Source organism: Squalius cephalus (assembly GCF_949319135.1).
Source record: "Squalius cephalus genome assembly, chromosome: 20".
In the NCBI taxonomy this organism is placed as follows: domain Eukaryota; kingdom Metazoa; phylum Chordata; class Actinopteri; order Cypriniformes; family Leuciscidae; genus Squalius; species Squalius cephalus.
Window position 1 is genome coordinate 28,495,462 of NC_137141.1, and position 24,346 is coordinate 28,519,807.

At 37.1% G+C, this 24,346-nt stretch overlaps 1 protein-coding gene across 1 annotated transcript in view; it reads right to left on the reverse strand.

The window, feature by feature from the left end:
- Positions 1-24,346, reverse strand: part of crim1 (cysteine rich transmembrane BMP regulator 1 (chordin-like)) — a 112,599-nt gene that overhangs the window by 83,738 nt on the left and 4,515 nt on the right. The window contains exon 2 of the mRNA XM_079853428.1: positions 15,258-15,431. Coding sequence (XP_079709554.1) covers positions 15,258-15,431 — 174 coding nt within the window. The remainder of the gene's footprint in view (positions 1-15,257; positions 15,432-24,346) is intronic.

Genomic DNA, 24,346 nt, shown 5'->3' on the forward strand with positions numbered 1-24,346 from the left:
TTTTCATTTATATTTAAAAGTTAATTTATATACCTTGGAATGTTAAAAATGTATTGTAGAAATTGACATTAACTATTGATGTTCAATGTCAGTTCATGATGAAATGCATTAAGTCAGGGGGAATAGCGATAGTTTGCAAGGGGATATTGTATCGATACACAGATGCCAAGGATCGATATTTTCAGGGCCTGAATATCGGAGTATTAGGCATAATTTTACCATAAGCTCTGTGTTTATAAAATTATTTGAAATATTTCTTTCAGACTGTAATTTCACACACAGGGCAAGTAAATCAGCTCTTCTGCATCTCTCTCTCTCTCTTTCTCTCTCAGACACACGCAGTGAGTTGTTTACAGGAAACTTGTTTTCTCATATTTCTGAACATGGACTGCTCAGTCCATGTTTAAGTGTTAATTAGACGTGTTAATTCGACACCCAAATGTAAGCCAGCTGCCCATGACGCTGCTTAAAACAGCCTGTGAAACGAAAATGGATGGATGACATATTAAGGGCCAGATTTACTATATAGGAGAAATTAGTGTGAGAGCGCAATTCAAAAAAAGCGCCGATGGGAGTGAAAAGTTCTGTGTGTGATCTACTGATGACGCACACATTAAAGAACACAGACACAGCCGGATCATTTCCATAATGACCAATGTAATCTACCGCAAATTGATTGTCTGATTTAAGAAATGTTTTCAGTAAATTGACTAGCGCATACCTTAGTGAAATAACCTTGCATGATTCATTTAAATACTCTCCTCCCATAAATTTTACATCTAAAAGGGAAACTCCTACAAATGCATATGCAATAAGGTCAGCAGCAAAAATAACTGTCCACGCCTTTTCTGTTCTAGTTTTTCACTGGGTGTCTTTAGTAAATCCCGACAGTCGTTTTTTAACTAAAAAATCTCAAATCTTTTTTTTTTTTATCTCTCAAAGTAAGCCATGCAGTTTGTAACGAAATGAGGTTGTGTAAATAATTTCTTAAAATCTGGCATATGGAGACCTAATGAGCAAATTCTTGATTCTAAATAGAAAAATCAATAAACAGACACTTTAACTGTCATATCAGTGGTTCAATTCAAAGACATAACATTCAGTTGTTTAACACAGAACCTTTTGACATTTTCTCTTTGTGACAAAAGCCATAAAATGAAAACTTAGAATTACATTTGACATTTCAATTCAAAGTATCTGATGTTTCTTTTGTGCCTTAATCTGGTGCAAAGAAATGGTAGCCATTTTGCATTTCCCTTGGAGACCAGTGCTTAAGTGGAAGGATAAGGATCACAAAAAAGGCCCTTACAATTCAAAATAACATCTCTAGGATAAATGAGACTCTTAGAGCGCCCGTATTTCACCTGTTACAAGGAGTATTTGAGATGGATACTATGCCAGTTGAAAAAAAAAAAAAAAAAAAGTCTCTCAGCAGTCGATCTCGTTAATGTACAAGCTTTGCACAGACAGATAAATCTGCAGTTAGCTATGTGGCATTTCTAGTATTGCGTGCCTGTCTTGCAGTGAATCAATATTGTTGACCTTTACTGATGGCAGTCATATTGAAAGCCGAGCCATCATTTGCCTGAAAACACACAGACAGAAGTATTGAAATATTGAAAGATACAAGGAGACTATTTTCCCTTGGGGTTTCTGTACAGTAGTTTGGAGCATTACTAGGGCTTTAGGGAGGCAGTGGCTCTTTTCTAAATTCTAGAAGGGTCTTAAATTCAATATAGTTGTCAATTACTGGCTGTTTCAATTGTATGGGCTAAGCGATATACCAGTTTGGCATAATAAACCAGTAGAAATGTATTGTTAAGCTTTCTACATTTATTTAGATTTTTATTTTTTATTTTTTTTTATCTACCTGTAGTTTGGACTTTATTTTAAATCAATAGAACCTTTCTGTATTTTTTGACTAACTTTTCATTTAAAAACTAATTTGCATAAAATTTCACATTATACAATTTCCTGGCATAAATGTAAGCTTATATCACCCACCCCTACTGTGACCAATAGATTTGATTAAGGGTCCAGCCTTGTGTGATAATGGGATGGAGCTTATTATGGAGTGAAAGTCTCACTTCCCTATTCCCAACACCGTCACCAATCCTCCCAACAGCAGGGCATTCTCTCATTCGCCCACAGTGACATTCCTTCATCAGACAGTTCAGGCTTTCCAGACTCAAGAGTAGCCTCAAGTCCAATACTAATATACTGCGAGGGGTGTGTGTCTGTGTGTAAAGAGGCAATGAGGCAAGAGGGGACAGAGAGCGAGAGATGAATTCAGGCACTGAGAGAGAGAAGAGGATGAAAAGAAGCTCAATTAAAGAAGCTGTGGCATGTTACACATTCCAAACGATAAGTCGTAACATGCTCTCCGGGATAAATCCACAACAAATATTCGGTTCCAAAACCAACATAACCATTAGACTGCTAATGCTGTCTTCTTACAAGAACATCATGCATTTTTGAAAAATAATTAGAAAAAGCACCTTCTTAAGAACAGTATCTTTTTAAGGAGATACCCCCACCCCCCACTTGCTGCTCTTCAATATGGCTCTCTGTAAAATAATCTCATTTGTGATTCAAATGTTACTCCAAAACGTATGTGGCATCGAGATGTTTTTAGAAAGACCTCATAGATCTTTGCTTGTTTTTCTACTGAATGTGTATCTTTGGTCCTAAAAAAAATGCAACAGTTTGTATCTCTATGCCAAGATGGAAACAATGATGCAGGTAAATTACTGCAAGAATAAACTGAGCTTTAAATTCCTGTCTCTTGCTATGTCTAAATCAAATGTAGCCTGAAGTGAACCATGTCAAGTTCCTCCCTGCGTCTGAAATCAGGGGCCCAATTTTCCTTCCAAACTTCTTGCTTCTTTCCTTCATCCAGAATGAGCTCACTGAGACGAAGATATACAGAACGTTTCCTCTTTTTTTTTCTTCTCTGCACTGAAATTTTGTCGCAATGACACAACAAACTCTCTTTCTCAGCCAGACTGCCAGTCAAAACAGCACATGACCCACTGGGCCTTTCCGCAATCGGCAAACAATAAGCCCTTGTTTTTGCACATTTCATGTTTCCCCCACTCACAGTTACTTTGGTTATGAATTATGCGCTCTGAGGAAAAAAAGGTTAATTTTCTCCTTGCAACCCACACACACTTTTGTCAAAACAAGTACACACACAGGCTCACAGTTTTCTGTGTACACTTTAAACAGGCAGCAGCACTGACCTCTCCGGAGCTGAAATGGGTTGGTCACTCGCTAACAACAATTCAAAGCTCTTTTCCGATCTACAAGTAACCTTTGCTGAAGACCACAAAAAGGCATTAGTTTTTGAATAGCTGAGAGCAGTACGCACAGGTGAGCGATAAATATATAAAATGCAAAAAAAAAAAGCACATTAAACAAATGAGATCAGCATTGTGATTCTGAGAGTGAGACCTGAAACGGTACTTTGCGTCCCGCCGGCCTGTTCAGTAACTTAATTATAAAATATTGTTTATTGGTATTTCTCATCCTCAATTACTTCACAGCAAGGGTGGAAAACATAGTAAACACAGATTTAAGCCCCATTAGCCAACAACAATTGGCAAAAATTCAACAGCTTTAACACATCTTATTAATTCTGACAGTTGTTCATATTCAAGGCTAGCAAAACTAGCATATTACAATGTCACAAATTCTATGAAAGAACATAAAACAAGAAAGCATCCAAGTGTTAAATTATAACCCATTGTCAGACAACTAAAACAAAACACAACAAAATTGTGAACAATATTTATAAATAATTCGGTTACACTTTATTTTAAGGTGACGTAGTTACATAAGTACTGAGTAATATTTATTAACTACATGTACTTACAATAGAGTTATGGACTGGTTAGGGTTATTGTTTGGTTTAGGGTTAGTTACTTGTAATTATGCATAATTTACTATTATTACTATAGTAAGTAGTCCTACTTGTAGTAACGTGTAACTACGTCACCTTAAAATAAAATGTTACCAATTATTCCACTAATTTATTTAAATTTAAGTGGATGTCTGTAAAATGAGGATTTTTTTTCCCATTAACTCCAGTGTGTGCTGGTAAGGGACTCCTTTAAATTCAGGTGTGCCAAATTCTGATGCAAATCCTAAATGATCCTAGCAAAAATATGAAAAACTAGCATATTACAATAGCAAAATTTCTATGAAAGAACATCAAACAAGGAATCAAGGAGATGTTCAATTATAACCCATTGGCAAACAAAACTAAACAAAACCAAAAGTCTTGTTTATTTCAATGGATTTCATGATGCAAACATCCAGATCTCACGACTTAAATGAGATTGTTGTTACTTCTGACACTCACAAATTATCAAAAAGGACAGTGATCTCAAACTCGCCTGCATTAGTACATGAAATGGCAGGTATCCTATTTTTAAAAAAAAAAATTGTAATTTAAACTACGTTTGGAAAATGAATCCTGTTGGAATAGTATTATGCCAGGATTCAGCACTGCTCATAAATATCGGGCAACTAAATATTCAAAACCATCAAAAGTTGGCAGTGATGATTAATTATTTAATATATTCTAGTAATCCTTATAAATATAACAGAAGCAGAGAAAAGACGGTAACTAATGTAGAACATGTTTCAGGACTTTGACAATTTGAAAAAGTACAGCTTCTTTATTTTCCCCCAACTGATCATTTGACGAACTGTCAGAATAACTGATAAAGCACTCAAAATGAATTGTTAGTTGAAGCGTCGTCTGTTATATCCATTCAGATTCCTCTTTCCTGCCAATTTGACAATGCGACCTCTTCCCCAAAGCAACAATCAGAGTGTCTTCGTAAAATGGCAGATACAGAAATCTTTCTGTTATACTGACATGCTTGCTCTGTCCCACATATACATTTTCCTCACCATCTGATCAAATGCTCAAAATACACAGAGCGAGCAAAAAGCACCCAAGGACCATGCTGTGAGCCACTGTGTGTGTGAGAGAGAGAGAGAGAGAAAAGTTCCTTAAAGGTTCTGTGTTATCTTTACCAATTTAAAGGACAAACGAGTGGCACGCTTCGACAGGCCGCTGTGTGATTCATCTTTATCAGCGAACCACACCAAACCCTCAGACCAAGCATCTACTGCCAGACACCACAGGGACACCAGAATGTCAACAATTGACTTACAAACAAAACGCCTCACTTCTCTTTAAAATATCATCACATCTACCATTTCAAGTACATAGCCGTTGCGTCCCACCTCACCACTGAGTAATTGTTGGCCTACGGCTGAAATCACGAGGAAATAAGCTTATCACAAACGCAGCAGTTTTAAAGCTCTTACAGGAAATGAAAGAAACTGACAGAAGTAAATATATTATCTGTAAAGGAGGCAATGATTGTAGGCAAGTGTCAGTCTAAATGTCAGACTTTTAAAAGTGCGGTTCGAGGTGCACATCATTTATCCTTTTCTGCCCTGTAAAGTTTAACATTTTCCATCTTCGATGCAGTGTTAAAGCGATGAGCTACAAGAGGCCGTGAGATCTTACTCCCCTATACTTAAAAAAAAAAAAAAAAAAAAAAAAAAAAAAATTCACATTATCAGCAATGTATGATAAAAGACAACAAAGTTCAATACAGTTGCAGGAAAAAGTAAGTGATTTACCTGCATTTCTGCATAAATTGGTATACAGACCCTTTCCAAAAAATTTGAATATCATGGAAAAGTTTATTTATTTCCATAATTCCATTCAAAACGTTAAACTTCCATAGATTATAGATTTAGGGCCCACAACTTAAACGATTTCAAGTATTTAGTTGTTTATTTGCACATAATTTGGGCTTCCAGCTCATAAAACCCACGAAAACAGGATTTCAAAAAATTAGAATATTACATGAAATCACACAGTAATTACACAGTGATACCATGGTCATTGAACCAGGTTTTGGTTCTTTTGGCAGTGTGGGCCGGTGCAAATCCTGCTGGAAAATGAAGGAAGCATGAAGTGCTCTGGACATGTCCTGGTAGACGGCTGCGTTGACTCTGGATTTAATAAAGCACAGTGGACCAAAGTCCTCTTTTCTGATGAGAGCAAATTTTGCATCTCATTTGGAAACCAAGGTCCCAGAGTCTGGAGGAAGAATGGAGAGGCACACAATCCAAGATGCTTGAAGTCCAGTGTGAAGTTTCCACAGTCTGTGTTGGTTTGGGAAACCATGTCATCGGCTGGTGTTGGTCCACTGTGCTGTCCACTCAACGCAGCCGTCTACCAGGACATTTCCAGAGCACTTCATGCTTCCTTCAGCAGACAAGCTTTATGGAGATGCTGACTTCATTTTCCAGCAGGATTTCCACCTGTCCACACTGCCAAAATAACCAAAACCTGGTTCAATGACCATGGTATCACTGTGTAATTACTGTGTGATTTCATGTAATATTCTGATTTTTTGAAATCCTGTTTTCGTGGGTTTTATGAGCTGGAAGCCCAAATTATGTGCAAATAAACAACTAAATACTTGAAATCGTTTAAGTTGTGGGCCCTGAATCTATAATCTATGGAAGTTTAACGTTTTGAATGGAATTATGGAAATAAATAAACTTTTCCATGATATTCAAATTTTTTGGAAAGGGTCTGTATATATCTCTATGACTGTAGTTAAGGTCCATTTAAAAAAAAAAAAAAAAAACTTTATTTCTTGTGGGCCCCATTGTGCTGGGGCCTCTGTGGGGCCCATGAAAACCATGTGGGCCCTGCCATATTTTGGCACAAGAATATCATAGAGACATGAGGATGGACTCTCTTTACTTGTGGCAGTGTATGTAGCTCCAACATGACGCCAGAAATGTTTTATTTTTATTGTAATAATTATTAAAATAATATAATTTGTAGGCCTAACTGTAGACCATTTAAGGTGCGTCACAAAATTTGAACCCGACTTGAACCCAATGCATAAGGTCTGAATTAAACAGCTTTAACTCCCCGTGTTCCCCACAAGTTATATTAAGCAATGAAATTTGAAATGAATTTGATTGGATATCATACCGAATGGGTTATGCTTCTAACAAGTGTAACTTTTGTCAAGCTCTAGCTGTGCACACTGCCCCATGTAATCCATCATTGAGAAACAGCAGCACTCTCAATCTGATGAGATGAACCAGGCTGGTGGACCCGTGTCAATATCCATCCGACCTGTCCTACATGTGTCAGAGGCTTGAAATCTTCCACACCAGCAGAGCTGTCAATACAATGAACGTATAGAGCAGTAAAAACCGCTGGGGACTGACTGTGAGGATGCTAATAGATTCATTATTGGAATAAGGCCACTGTGCTAATGGTCATTTCAGATAATGTAATTCGATTGTCATTGTTCCAACCACAAAAGGGCACACTTTTTTTTTGCGTGTTGTATCATAGAGGAATGTAGTTCACTGGGCTTCACCAAAGCTCTGGTTGGGTCACACTGCTGGGGGTGTCCTCCATGTTCCAACTACACACAGATAAAAACTTGAATTGCTCTTTCTTATCTCAGGAGGTCTCTGCAACGTATTGAAGCCTCACTTTTTTTCTGAGATGTTTCTGCTAAAATTTCTAAGAAAAAAAAAAAAAAACAGAAAATAATGTTGATGTAAAGTAAGAGTATATAGCTATAAAATGATTGTGGAAAGCATCATTCAAATAATTTGGTTTAGGGAGGATCTGATTAGAATTGTTTGAGTTCACATCGAAATTTTTGACTTTTGAAATCTGAACATGGTTTGAGACAGAAGGCCAAACATTGAAAAGAGTGTCCACAATAAATAAGGGGGGGGGGGGGGGGGGGGGATCTCTAAGGTCTTAGAAGTGTAATTTTTGCAGGTTTCACATAGTTTTGAAAATGTATAAAAAATTATTTTCATTGTTCACGATTCAGTTTGATTCATTCAGACAGATCACTCATGCACTGAACCATTTGCAGCAATTTCTCACTCTGAAATAGAAACGGGATACTTTATAAAACAGAAAGAGCACTTGATGAGATGGATATTTGCCAAACTTGCAAACATATTTTATATACAGTATGTGACCCGTGCTGGCAAAATGAGTCACAATGAGCAAATTTTCTCTATTAAAAAACCTTCAAAATGATGTATGATTTGTTTGATAAAGAATGACTGAGCTACACGCCTACAACTATTTGAAGTCGCTAGAGTCAGCAAAGTCAATTTTGAGAAAAATATTTATAAGCAAAATATATATTAAACTTTTTTTCCATGATACCACAATTGTTTGATTAACATTAATGAAACAGACAGCCTATATATTAAGATCTACTGTATGTATATATGTATGTGTGTGTTTATAGATAGATAGATAGATAGATAGATAGATAGATAGATAGATAGATAGATAGATAGATATACACATACAAATATATTCTTAAATACATTAAGACATTGCCAACTGACAATTACCTTTCTTGGGAGAAAAAAATCTGAAGTTTAAGCAAAATTCGCCTTGCCCATGAGTACTCAGTAAATGGTGACAGTGCTGCAAAATACCTTGAAATCAATTAATCTGCTAACATGTCACTAAACTAAAGGTAAATGAAAAAGATTTGATTTTAAAAGCTCTAAAGGAAGTTCTACTGACATGTCTCTGCCAGAAAACTACACACGGCAAAGGTGACGGAATCAATGGTTTTAACACCTCTAATTTTCCGCCTCAGGAGAAGGAAGGGAAACTACTCATGTCGTGCGCTAGAGCTGACCCTGTAGATGTGACGGGGCTGCATCCAATTAACACCTGTTTGCGACGTGGTGGCGCTCTGGTTCTCACAACATCTAGTATGTCCAGACGCCTGGACAGATTGATGCGAGCGAGTTTCGAAAGCCGCATCGCCTCTAAATCTTGGCTCCTGTGGAGAGGAAGAACACATTCGTGCTGAACAGACAGTTGTCCTCAAACATTTACCACTGCCAAAGTCAGGGGAGGATAAAATAACCCGTAGCAAGTATGCTTTTGATAATTTTGCAGACCTTTGAAAAACCACAGAGGTTAATTACACTCTGCCCCCACAATAATTAATTAATGCCAACAGCAAAAAAAAAAAAAAAATTATATATATATATATATATATATATATATATATACACATTTTTACGTTTAAGAAATTAAGCTGTGCGTAAATTAGCGTGCTGTGGTTTTAGACAGCTGGCATGAGCAAAACCCTCCCAGAAAAGTTTATTTCAATTAAAAATTTAATTCAGCCCTCATTAAATAAAGAAAGAAAAAAAACACACTAGAGACATACACACTCCACACACCACAAGCTACACTTGTGCAACAGTGTTTTTCAACCTAAAAATAAGCATGAGAAACCCATGCTTTCAGTTTCATTCTGTCTGGCTGCTTTTGAAGATCGCGACGTCTGCTAGAAAAGCATCCAATTGATGTCAGGTGAACCTGAAATCAGCCAAATTATACAGGGTTTAATATATATTAGAGGTTTAGAAAAAAAAGCATTTTAATTTTATTTTAATACACTTTTTATTTTGAATAAAATAAAATCAAATAAAATAAAATAGCATATATTATGTAGCAAAAATGGCATTAGAGTAAGTTTGATTTATCACTTTGAAACTTTGATCGATTCAAAACTGTATTTGCATCATTATATATTTACATAAGTCATTGCATTGCATTTTGTATTTACAATTAGCAAATATCGTTGTTTTGATGCATTGTTATATTGGTGCATACGGCATAGAAATGAAAATGGTTAAATATCATTCTTATGAAAATGCTTTGATTATTTTTTAACTTGACTTTACATTTTTTTCACAGGAAATACATCAATCTTGTGACTTATTTTGAATATGAAAATATTTTCATATTTTTTTTAGCCATATTACCCAGCCCTAGTCATCGTTACTGAATACTAATGTTTCAACTAGTAGCAGTTTGTTCATGGTGCACAGCACACACCGTCACACATGGAGCTCTGCCCATGTTCCACATCAAACGGTTGAATGCCTTTGCGTTTTCCTCTACGGGACAACAGGGAAAGTCAAAGTACAGTACTTTCAGGCATTCCGTTCTTGGGTTGGCCGACCCCCCACGCTCTCTTTGAAAACAGGACATTGTTAAAACAGAAACATGTTGCTTTTGGCATGAAGTTGCTCTCTGCCTGCGTACAACGGGGCCTGCAATTAGCATGGCCGGCTCCCCAGAACAAATATTCTCCACTGTAATCCTGCCAGGGCAGCAGAGACACAGCTCCACTGCAAGAATGCTTGGCATTTCCTTTAATGTGCTTTGGCTGAGCTGGGTCAGAGAAAACCAACAGTAAAAGCAGTCCCACACAACAAAACTTCCTGTTCACACTCACTTTCTCTCGCAAACATACACGCTTTTCCCATAAAGAGAAAAACATATTTCCATCCCCTCAATCTTTTTAACTGCTACGGTTACAGGTTTTCTTTAAAATAATATAATATATCCCATATATCTATAATTATTTTTTATATAGATATATGGGGCTTGACATTAACATTTTTGGTCCCCAGCCACTGTGGCTAGTAGTTTTCCAAAGTTACTAGCCACTCAGTATTTTCACTGGCCACAATTTTGACATCGATACCATTAGAAAAAAAACTGCCATACAGATATTTTTTATATTATCTCATAATTAGGCAGCAGGTATAAGCACTTTAAGACTTGATTCACAGATCCATTATACTGTTACACATGCATTTTCTTTCTCAACTGTTTACGCTCACTTAAAACATAACTAATTGTGTTTACGTGAATACTCGTGTCATTATTTTGTGTGTATTTGACTGTTTAAGCGCAATAAGATGAGAGAGAGAGAGAGAGAACGCGCAGCTGGTATCGTGTGTCTATTCTGCGGAAAAATGAGAATTGGAAGCGTTTCAGATATTTCAGTATCGATATGTGTTGAAAAATCGCTACTTTTGACAACACTACATTGTACTTAGTTTACTATTTCAGATGCCTTTTTAAAAGACATTTATATTATATATAAAATTCAACCCGCCAAAGTAGCTATAGGAGTGACTGTGTTGCACGCCACTGCTGAAATCCCCCCGCATTTGGCGGGTTGGTGGGTATATATATATATATAAAAATATAAAATAAGCTTTCTATTTCCATAGCTGGCAAAATTTCAAGTTATATCTTTTCAAGCGACAGTTTCTAAAAGTAGTGCATTCATACACTTACCAAATTACTCCAACCTCTAGGTCAGGGGTCTAAACTGGATTAGTGGAAGACTACCATTCACCTCCATGTTAATTTCAAACACAGGCTCTCTCTAAAAGAGCTCCAGCACATACCCTTACTGCTGTTTAGCCCAATCATTTCAAGTTGACGGTAAAATTGCCTTGACTAATCTAAACCCAGAGCTCAGAAGTCTTAATTGATCCAAAAGCCTGCATGTTCAAAAGCACTCTACCATTAAAACAAAGTGTTTGACACTGTGAAACAAACCCTTGGACCTTTTTCCCATTTGTATTTCCAAACTTTAGTTAGTTCGCAAGATAAAATGTTTCTTGAGCACCAAATGTTATTACAGTGAAATAGAATGGCTTCTGAAAACTCAGCTTTGCCATTACAAGGAATCAATTACATTTGAAAATATATTAAAATACAAAACAGTTATTTTAATATTTCACAATATTACTGTTTTTTGATCTAATATATGCAGCAATGAAAAAATGCATGATTGGCATACTGTGTGCGATTTGAAATCCCTTCAAAGTCATTTCACTCTGCAGCCATCTAAACAAAGGCCACACGAGTTCAGCTGCTTTCTACAGTAGTTGAATGGGAAAAATCGCTATTTATCATGATTACATTTCAATGACATTTTAAATCAGCAAACAAATCTGACATCAACAGTGTAATACATTTTCATTATTTAGGCCATTCTAGAGTAAATAAAAACACAGACAATGCCTATATCTACTGTCTTAAAATCAGTTTAACAGATTTTACCAAATTTAAATCCATTCCCTTTATATAACACACATTTTCTCCCTCAATACATGCAAGTGTAAGCCTATCCCGGTTGGCCAAAAATTGAATTCCTCAATATGTCATAGTTTAAGTATTATTTTCTCAAGCAAATGGACATCCCTAATTAAATCTGAGACCCTTGACCAGTGTCTCTGTACAATAACCTGAACCTGTATCTGTTGGACAGTATCTGAAAGATCTGTCTTTTAAGGTCAGTTTTACCATCCTTCTAGTCTCACATAGACAGATTATATTCTGTCGCTTAGAGAACCGCCCGCTTAGAAAAGACACGTCGGACTGACATGTAAAGAGTGGATTTACCTAAAATAGATCATACTACAATACTAGATGAGAGCTGATCCGAAGACATGACGCGAAGAACATCTTTCCATCAGGTCTGGTGATGATTTACTGCTCTGGGATTTTTACCCAGAGACAAAATCTACTTAGACATCAAAGGTCAACATATTATTACCGTTTTATTGAGGATTGATTTCCTGTAGTAGCAACGATAGAAGAGACTATAGATGTTGTTAGGGAACCTTGAAGAGGGCACTGCGACGGCATTATCAATCTTCACTGTCCTTAGAGAAAGACCCACTCCTCACAGTTTGGCTAAAGAAATCCAAGAGGTCACAATTGGGGCCTGCTCTGATAATATCAATAGCACTTATCTATTCAAAGTTTGCCCTTGTGCCTGCCAGCTTCCCGTAAATACAAAACACTCCCTTGTGAGGAAGGTTGTTTTTCCATCGGGCTGAATAGGGTGAACGACCTCAAAGAACAAGCCCATATTTCTGGTGATTTAAAAACACTTCTTTCTCTTTCTTTCACCAACAGCGCAAAGAGAGCAACAGAAGTGGAAGTACGAGATAGAATTCTATCATATTACCGTGACGGCTCCACTATCTGTGTGACAGAAGCAATTGTTTAATGTGAAATCAATAAAATCTCACAATGTCTGCTGACTGTAGACAGAAAAGATGGCCAGGTTGATGAATCAAGACAGTAATGTTTTTCTTATGCAAATGATAACTGCTGAGCGCATACCATTACAACACTGCGAAACATGTGCTTTGGCCCACACTCCTCACGGCACTGAACGCAAACAGATGTATGAGGAGATTGGAAGAAAAACAACTTTACGCAGCAGCCAGAAAATGCATCACATTCTCTAGCAACAAAATGTGTATTATGTACGCCAAATAGGTGGGCAGTGTCTATACACGGTTTATTAAAAACGTACTATGTTGCTTTGGGCCAACATGAGCAAAACAAACTGTATTAGCAGTGACAAATTATATATATTTTTTTTTTCATATTTTCTGAAGGAAATATGAGTGGTACTTGCCTATGCAAAACTTTGTTCTGAGTTTTAGGCACTTCTTAAACAGACTCATTGGGGAAAATGTGCCTCTACCAACATACAAAACTTATACATACTGCACAACCCACTGCAGTTTCCAGTTAAAATAAACACTACTGGCAGTAAAACACCAATAACTTTTGGTTATTTCAATGGTCCACAAGTAACACTGCAACTACATGTCATCTAACTCTCATTAGAGTATTAGTAGACTGTCTGCTTAATATCTAGTTTCATGGTCCCTTAACAGACATTCTACTAGTAAGTTTGCAACTACATGTCAACTTATTCTACAAACCCAAACACCTAACCCTAACCTAACAGTCTACTAATACTCTAATGAGAGTTAGTAGACATGTAGACGCAAAGTTACTTGTAGTTGTCTAAAGTGAACCATTGAAATTAAGTGTAACCCAACTTTTCACGCATTTATGATTACAGGGCAGATTATTGATTGATAAAGACCTCAAAACTTTTTTTACCATAGGGAATTATTTGTAAAATAATACTTTTTTTTACATTTGCATCACATAACGTACAGGATTTCACTTGGTTTCCTGAACAGACTCAACAGCTGAAAATTGCATTTAAAAACCCCATTTAAAACCAGCCAACAGACCAGCTTAACCAAGCTAGGAGAAAAGCTAAGACCAGCAAATCAGCTTAGGTTTTTTTTCTTTTCTTTTTTCCTCAGGTATTGCTTTGTGTAATATTTTTTTTCCACCCCTGTTTTATTAGCCTGGCACCACTGTAAAAGGACAAAGGCATCAAAATGATAGGCTGACAGCCACTAGAAAAAAAACCATCAACAACGAGCTACTCATCAAGAGAATTAACTATCTATTAGACACTACATCTCTAGCAAATTGACAACTCTACAAATAGACAAGCAAAACAACATCCCAGACTAGACACAACATCACAATAAACAAGTGACAACTGCAACAACTTTAAAGCACTAGTCAAAACAACATGACAAGTACCTATTAGTAAACTAAAACAGGGGGTAAACCTTCAAAAATAGCCACAGCCGGCTTCAGGGATGACGAAAAGCACACCTGCCGCTATAAAACAACAAGGCCCTGCACCTGTTGCTATGACCGTTGTGATAACAAGCATGTATTTTTGTGTTTAATTGCCAGTGTGCCACCATCTAGTACTGGACGCACAGGCACGCTCAGAGAATGCGAGCAAGTATCCATCAGGGACTGCATTTTTCAACGCAACATTTGCATTCTGATAGCTCTAAAAGGAGCCTTATCAGCTTCTAGTAAATCAGATTTGTCTGTTTGTTTAATCACAGGCTTCTAAAAAAACTGTCATTTAAGCAGGATTCCACTAAGAAAAGAGGAGAAAATAATCTTTTGCTACCCCACCCTTTACAAAAGAAAGGGAATTAGAACAAACAACTATGTGAAAAAAAAAAAAAGGCTCGAGGTATGACAAACACGTTGTTATGCAGTGGCTTAGCGAATGCAAAAAATGTTGCTGTCTCAAAGTAAAAACAAAACAAAAACAAACAAGTATTTGTTTAGGGTTCTTATTTAGGGTGACGTTTGAAATAGAAAAAAATAATATCTTGGCAAACCTACTGCACTTTTGTACAAACAAAATAAATAATAAAATAAAATAAAATAAAATTCCCCCACAACAATTGTACATGTACTTATTAGAAAGCAGTTTTTTTGCATGTTCATAAAGTCAAGCAATCGAAAGTTCAAACATATTTTAAAGACTAAACCCATCAAGGACGCATTAAATAGCATGATGACATTTTGAATACTGCAGAAAGACATGCGCATGCAGGTACAAGTATGTTACACGCTGGAAGTAGATAGAGAGAAAAGATAATGAGAATGGAGAAATAAGAGGTACCTTCAATCTTCTGCAGGGCTGTCTGACAGGCTTCCTGGCTAGCGAACTCAAATGGGTTGTTGCATGTTCGTACACTGTCACATTCACACTTCCCATCAATGATGTTACAGCCCGTAACCAGGTTTTCATTGCATGGCTCAAAGCCCAAGAGCTGGTCGTCATCCCAGTTTTCATCTGAACGAAAATGAAAGAGACACATATCAATGAGAATGCCACAGCAACAGAAATTCATTACCAGATGAAACAGAGTATTTTAAAATTCAGAATACATCCAGATACATTTTTACAGTATCATTAAAACCGCGGGTTCCCCAAAGCCAACTGGTCTGGTGATGCTGAAGTAATGAGGCTACTGAATGCTAGAAAAGAGCACATGGCCAATTACATGAGCATTTGAGGTCCAAGGGGTATCGTAGAACTCAGGAATAGGAGAGAAACGTAGACTTGTTATAAAGGATTATGCAGTTTCTACGCTCCTAGCCTCTCTCGACTTACACGATAAATAAATGGTGGCAGAGAGCAGCACATTTTCAAAATAAGAATGACCCCGACCCTGAAGACGCTTCTATCTGCCAGGAACATTATGAAGTCTTATTTGCAGTGCAAACACACATTGCTGATACAAGCGCTGGTATTTCAGCCCACTGAATGTTCACCTTATCAGCGCGCATGCATGTTTGTGTGCTTAGTACGGATGAATACACACTCATGATGGGCACATACCAGGGCTGGCTGATATATTGAATTTTTTTGTTTTTTTATATATATAAATTATTTTACAATTTATTTTATAAAAACCTTAATATTATTATTTTTAAATATTATTTTTTTTTTATTTTTTTTAAAGCCCACCTTTCTATGGTATTGTATTCCCTAGAAAACATAATAAAAAAACAGCTTAAACCAGTCTGAAGATGGTTTGAGCTGGTCTTATCTGGTTTCACAACCTAGTCAAGCTGTGCAGCCAGCTGGTTTCCTAAACTGAACAGCTGAAAAGTGGCCAAAACCCCTAGAGAACCACCCAATAGACCAGCTTTACCAGGAAATCAGCTTAGGGCGGTTTATTTATTTACTGTATGTCAGCAGTGTGTTGCTCAGTAAAGGTATATGAGAATTTTTTTGCCTATTTTAACAGCCTGAAATCACTAACATCATATTAATGTATGTTGTTGATCCTGGAACAACATTCCAATCAGTTTTAAGGGACAAGTTTACAGTTTATGTCAAGTTTAGGCTTACAACCAGGGTTATGTGCTTCAACATCAGTGTTATTCACCTATCATTTCAAAGTTATGGGTAGGTTTAGGTTTAGGGGTAGATAGGACTAAATTTTCAGGCAGAAATGTTGATCCAGGATCAACAAACTATGTTGATCCAGGAACATGTCTTACTTGGCAAAAATAGAGTTGTAAAGTAATACATTATTACTACATTATTTTAATACCTGTCATTTGACCATTAATTGTCCATACTAGACCTCAGTAACATAAATGACAGTAAAGTAGTAGAGTAGAGTTTTAATGAATCAGTCCAAAACACGGATTTATTTGCATACACATCAACCAGACCCAGTGTACCAGCGCATGCATGTAGATGCATCTGAATGCTTGTAATTTGTGTCTTTCGGCCTCTGAGGAATGCAGCCCGCTTGCCAATAAATAACAGGCCTTGTGCTTCTATGAGCAATTCGGCTGTTGAGTCAGAAAGACTTCTGTAGAAACCTGCCTGGTACTGCAGAGAAACCTTCAATTTGATTTAGCACAAATTAGACTACTAAATGACTTTGTTTTGTATCCATAACTTCTCAACCCCTGGGTGGGTCGCTTTAAATACTCTGAGGATAAACAAGTCATGGAAAAACATTCCTTTCACCCGCCCTTGTATGTTCACTGTAGGGTCAGTCACAGCTGCACACTTGCGGCCCAGTGTTTCGGTCATCTGCATTTGATGGGTGTGATTCCAGCTGTACGGCACAACACCCATACCGTGGGCCGCAAGAACACAAGGTCCCCATATAGGGGACTGCGACTATGTGATCTTCTAACAATCAAGGACTAGAAGCTGATGTTCCAAAGCCTTGTGCGCTTGTTATTTTCACCAAAGCCACAGGGGTGAAGTCCCCAAATAGCTGCTGTCAACAGCTGATTCTTCCGTAACTAAGCATGGCTCTCCAGACCAGCTCCGGGTCGTTTAGCTGGGTGTGGAGGGTCGAGTCCCCTGCCAAACAAGGGTTGTCAGTAGCCTGGCATAGGGTTCACATGATAAACACATCGCGGTTGGTCCAAACCACACAGCGGGATTCAGCTTGGCATGTTCACAGACAGCATTGCCTTGAAGACCTCCTGGGAAGATCCTCCTTACGAGTTCAGAAATCATAATTACGACGTGATGTGCATTCAAGTGATTTCAGTCAGATTAAAATGGATGCAATTTCACAATTTCTCTTTTTCACTTCCTGACAAACACGGGATGTTTTTAGTGCTAATGCAACAAAAATGAAGAGAAAATACGCATAATATGAGTAACTGATTTGTTAGCTATATATTTTATAACATTCTTGTGCTCCAAGCACAATGACTGATAAGAAATACCAAACCAAGTCAGCCCATAATAATCCATAATAATAATAATCCATAATCGAGCTACATGAGCCGTATTTACTGGCAAGCTGTATTGAATTCAATACAAAACTGCATACTAGAGATGTCAATCAATTAAAAATGTTAATCGAATTAATTACATGATATACTTATTACAACATAAACTGTTTGTTGTATTCCATTTTAAATGTAAGCCTATCACTAGTGTTTTCAGTTAAAAGCAGGTTCAAGTTTTTCCAGTCATGACCAAATGCTTGTTTAATGTAATTAATCGCAGAAAATTAACATGCTAAGTTGATAACCCTAGTACAATGTAATTGGTACACATTTACAATTACAACTTCTATCATGACACATTTGCGTGTATCATGATGAGTATTTAATTGATACGCCTCCAAACCCCAGAAAGACAATCAGTGTTCAATAAAATATAATTTCCCACTGGAAATTACAACATTGTGGAGGATTCCATTTACATTCATTTTGAAAATACGATCATTTGGAGACACTTGACAGCAGGATTACTGTAGTGTTGTCACAAGTCTAAAATGGTCTTAGTTTTTACATTCACTAAAACCATAAAAAAGTAACAAAAGTATTGACAGATCCTTTGTTCTGTATTGTGACAAACATCTGAGTGAAACAGATTATCAAAAAAGAAACAAAAAATGGTGCAGGGACTGTCGACTGGACGGAGGCAGATCTGAATGCAAGCTTTGGGTTGACTGTAAGAAAGGGTGGGGTTTAAGCGGATGAAATGATTGGAGAAGTCTGGTATATGTCACCAGAGAGAAGTCTGTCGTTTCACTGGAAGATTGAGTTGACATTTTGAAAAACGAATATTGAGCTCAAAATATTTTTTAATTTGCATGGATGAAGCTTTTACAATAAGATAAATAAGACAGAGAGTGAATTTACACTTCATGCCGACTTTAAAATATTCTTCTTGAATATTTTACATTCTCAGTTTGAAGCATTTCACAAATGTAATCAGAGATGTGAGTTATCGCAATAACTTAATAACAATCACAAAAGTGCAACTGCTCCTTCTATCATATTCTCTCAAGACTCAATATTTGTATTAAAGCCTTGTACTATACGAAAAACACAATCCTCTCACCTCATGTTACCTAATATAGTCTGGTAGATGAAGAGGCAACAAAAAAAATCTCACAAAAGGCTTGTAGAATCAGAAAAACTCAAGGAATAAAATGAAGACAGCGGTTCTTCATAAACAAGCACAGTGAAAAGTGTTGTTTTGCTGATATCAAAGCATGATATCGTCCTTTTCTAGCTGATACATGGCCTTCCCGCTGTACTCAGTGGCACCTGGTTGTTATCAAGGCAGGAGTCCTTCCTCAAGCAAGAGATGCTTGCTAATTTGCAACCAAAGCAATTAATTACTCTGTCAGGAAACGACTGTCATTTTCAACACCCTAGATGTTAAACACTACTCTGCAACCAATGAAAGACAGTGAAGATAGGAAGACAAATGCTCGTTATAAATCAGAAAAGCTATTAATACCCAAAATATGGTAATAAATTCAACAATTTCATCATAATTTAGCATATACTTAATGCATATTCCTGATGTTGCTGTGGACGATTCATCAGTGCAATTCATTTTAACGATTAAAAAAAAGTATTTTTAAAAATGACTGAAATTCTTTTATTTATATAATTTAAAATAAATGTATAATTAATAAAAGTAATATGTAGGTCACCCAGGCTATCTAATGGATAATGTCAACCAATAACTAAATAGCCAACACAATATCTCTTTTACATTTTGGCGAATTGGTGGATAATACCTATGAATTCATTCGATCTCATTCATACATTTACATACAACCTGCTTACTGTCGGTTGGGTTTAGGGGTGGAGTTATGGGATAAAAAAAAACCTGCACATTTTCGTACAGGTCAAGGTGATTTTGTCAAGTAAGACATGTTCCTGGATTAACATATTTTGTTGATCCTGGATCAACATTCCTGTCCAAAAATGTAGTCCTATCCCTACTCCTAAACCTAACCCTGCCCATAACTTATCTCTAAAATTAGAGAAAAATGAAAGGTGAATAACCCTGATGTAGAAGCACATAACCCTGGTTGTAAGCCTAAACGTGACAAACTGGAAACTTGTCCCTTAAAACTGATTGGAATGTTGTTCCAGGATCAACAGAGATGTTGATCCAGAAACATGTTGCATTTGGTGAAATCACATTCACCTTTCCATATAAATCACATCGTATGAATCCATAAGAAATCACCACCTTGAAAAATCTTTACTTTTTTGCAAGAGTTTAGGCCTCAGGTTTGAATCCATTCAGGAATATAATGCCCACCTTCACAATCCAATCATTTCCCACCCCTTTTTTTCCTTATTGAATATACCATTTCACTCTGAATTGTCACATTACAGAAGTAAATGGTCTGCAAAGCCAATTTAGAATTGACTTTAGGGGAAGAAGTCTTTTTTGCAACAGTGTCTACGGTCTGTATCGCCTGTTCATTGTTCAAAAGCAGAGCCCCTTTTGACACCAACTTTCCAGCCTCTGAATTATAACCACGAAAAGTCCCGCCGGCCCCTACGCAGAACCCCCCGAGGACACTTAGTACTCTGAGGAGCAGAAGAGAGACTTCAGGGAAGTGCTTGACAGGGAGGCTGCCGAGAGGGGGTACACATTTCCGCTTGTCTTCACTGACTACACCAGACAACCGGTTCTCTCTCTACAAATTTCAGCCTGCCTGTGCTGTCCCTTTTTGCGAAAAAGAAGAAAAACATAGACACAGACATGCACTTTGGCTGGCAGCAATGCTCTACTTTAAAGAAATAGTTTGCCCAAAAATTCTGTCACAATCTACTCACCCTCATCATGTTACTCCAAACCTGTATTACTGTTCTGGTCTTTTCCCCCCCATGCCATTACAAAGAACAGAGCTTCAAAACGGTCACCTGATCCAGGTCTCAACTGACTCAGTGTTCCGTCAATTAATAGCTCACTGGAGGAGAAGAACGTCAATAAATAATGACTTCAATTTCTTCAAATAACATTGTTTTCTCAGTAGACTTGGAATATAGCACTCATCTCTCACAGCATATTATGATACATTTACAGTGCTTTTGTGCAACCCATCTTGTTGGGAGATGATGTTTACATTAACTCTGCACACAATTCTCTGATTAAGCACTAGAAAATTGCAAAGGAAACCTAGCTAATTATGGATCAGTGGCGTAGCGAGTAGGCGGTGGTGTTCGCTTTTGACACAACAGATCTGAGTTCGAATCCGCATTCGTCTCCCTTTTCCCATTGCATATCAGGTCGGAGTAGCATTTATTTTATATAAAAATTAAGAAAATAATCCAAAAAATGGAAATAAAGTGCCAAATGGGTATTTAATAGTGGGAATAGAGTGTTTATCAGGTAGGGTTAGATGTAGGTGTAGGGTAATGTAGGGCATTTGAAAACCAAAACATGCCAAACATTACATATTTTTACATATTCACTTCATAACGTCAGTCGAGTGTTTGAAATAACTTCCATTTGGGATCTGGCTTCTTTTCACAGAATGAGGCAGACAGAATATTATTTTGTAGTGTTCTATACTTGAATTAATGCTATGTCGCTTAGTACTGCATTATAAATATACTTTATTCTTATGTTGCGGTGGTGTGTTTATTGGCTTCATGTTTAATAAGTCAAATCTTCTTATTTTTCAGCTACAGTGATAGATGGATGCCTTTGTCCATATTAGGGATTTCCTGGAAAGTCATAAGTTGTATTACTTCGAAGAGGCATATTTGGACTTACAGTAAATAAAAATAAAATAAAAAAACATGCAGATTCCGAATGCACCTGCTAGTGAGGAAAAATGAAACTAGACATTAAAATGAGTGGAGCTGCTCTTACATCACTTTAACTTGGAGCACCTTCTTAGTTTACTTCTATCACAAAGAGCATTGTTTCCCAATCACCACATAACCTTTATTTAGATGGGTAATTTAGCGTTTTTGGCAGAAGAATGCCTTAGACAAAAAAAAACAAAAAGTCCGTCTGACAGTGATTAAGGCCAATGTGGAGCTGCTTTGTTAGCAGACAGAGTCCAGGGTTTGTGTGGATGATATTAATAAGGGCAGGCGTGCTTCATTCTCCAGGTGTTCTCTGCAAACAGATTGTGTATAATCACGTCCCATTCTTCCCAGTCTGAATCCATTTAAATGATAAAGACCACTGCTTTTCTCCTAGCCGGGAAGATTATGATTTGAGCCCAGTGCTGTATTAACAGTAATGTGGTGCAGTCAGTTGGGGATATGAACTGTCAAGCTCAGGGCTCCAATTCCAGATGGGTGGACAAGGTGAAGCTTTAGTAAATATACTGCCGCACAAATGGTCAGAGTGAGTGTGTCAAAAATTTCAACCATGCATGTTGTCAAGGATGTCAGCTACACAAATAAATTACAGCACAACAGGAGAGCATCACAAGTACAGCAAGGGAAATGTCATTTACAATGTTTATAAAAAAAGCCTAAAAACTAAAACTAAGAGTAAATGTGTTTTTTTTTTCTAAGGTACTAAGTTTACATTTACATTTAGTTATGTAGAAATACGACTAACAAATGTCTAGTCCACGCCACTACAACAATAACGGCACAGAGAATTAATCATTCACTTTCAGAATGATTTTGTTTTAAAATTGACAGCCAATCAGAATCCATCCTGCTCAAGCATTTAAAACAGCAGACGACAAAATGCGTTGGTGTGGATGCTAATATAGTTTACTCATTTACTTACCCTCATTTCTGCATGACATTTTTCTTCTGCTGAACACAAAAGAAGGCATGCGGGGCAACCTGTCACTCACATGAGATCACAGCAATGGCAAACCACAACCATCCAATCAATTCCCAATGGACAAAATCAAGTCTCACCCTACATTTTTTCCTTGTTCGAGAAGTTGTTTCATTTGTATTTACATCACAATAGGGAAAAATACTATCTCACCTATCCAAAAAAATAATAATTATCACCTGATAACCAACGTGGCGCTAATATATTGTTTCCCTAAAAAAGCAGCATGCAAATTTTTCTAAAGACTCAAGTTAAAGTATTCATTTCTGGCTCCATACTAGGTCTCTTATGGTGATTTATAAGTCACATTTTTCTGACACTGTTAAAGTCAGCGTGAACCGGAAGTTGCAAATGACTTTTCTCCAGTGTTGTGACGTATTTCCCAGTGAAAAGGAATATTGAACAGAGGGCGGGGTTTTACTCTAGCGCTCCTCCTCTCCATCTCTGCTCATAGCAGACTAACGGTTTGAGGGGAGTGGTTAAGCGTTTCCCAACCCAAGCCGTCAAACCTACATCATCAGAGAATGAACGCCATTCCAGACCGGAAGTAACTTTTCAGACTTTGATTAAAGATTACGACGGCAAACAAATTTTTTTTGTGTATTAACTTGCACGGATTAATTTTTCACCACAAGACTAGTAATATGCGCTAACAAAGTAAATAGGGTCAATTTTGATTTCAGTTGGACTTTAAAATCTTGTATAATCATCAGGCAACATATGGATGCCAACAAACAAATAAAGCAGTTTTACAAGAAAAACACGGTAAGCTAAAATTTCATAGATTTGAAACATTTTCAGTTGAATTTTGAGTGCAACAGTTCACTTACAGATGTAAAACACTACGACTGCACCTGAACCCTTCCAAATTGATGCAGTGACCAATATGATGAGCCCTAAAGTAACTTTAATGTCACAGGGCTGTCAAGTCCAGCCGGCTTCACACAGGGACCCCTGACTGCTTTCTCTGAATAGAGAAGCAGCACATCATACATCACTTCTCAGGGAAAGCTCACCTGGAGGGTCCTGACACTAACCCCCCCGGGTGTTCCATGTGATGTGCTTGGTAAGCCCATCTCCAGAGAAGCCCACGGGGCATTTCAGGACCATCATCTCGAATGTACATGTTCACTTGTAAACAGCCTGTCAAAATAATATCATGCACAGGAATGCACAAGAAAGTATAGACTTGGACGTGAATATTACGGTCAATACGAACAGAAAATTGCTTCTGTTGTTTTCTCCTCCACCCCTGTGGATTGTGGTGCTCCATTTAAAGGAACAGTTCACATAAAAATGGAAAATTCTGTAATTATCATTCAACATTTAAATTTGGGTTTGTTCGGCTTCAGGAAACTTAAAAGATAGTAATATGAGCTATTTTGCTTTTGTGTCCTTTTTTAGGCTTGACACCCCTTGTTGTCAGTCGATTTAGCCTATTTGTATTTAAAACACAACCAGGAGTTACTTTTTGTGTTCCAAAAACACAGGATAGAGTGAATTTACACTTCATGCAGACTTTAAAATATTCTTCTTGAATATTTTACATTCTCAGTTTGAAGCATGTCCCATATAGTCAGAGATGTGAGTTATCGCAATAATTTAATAACAATCACAAAAGTGCCACTGCTCCTTCTATC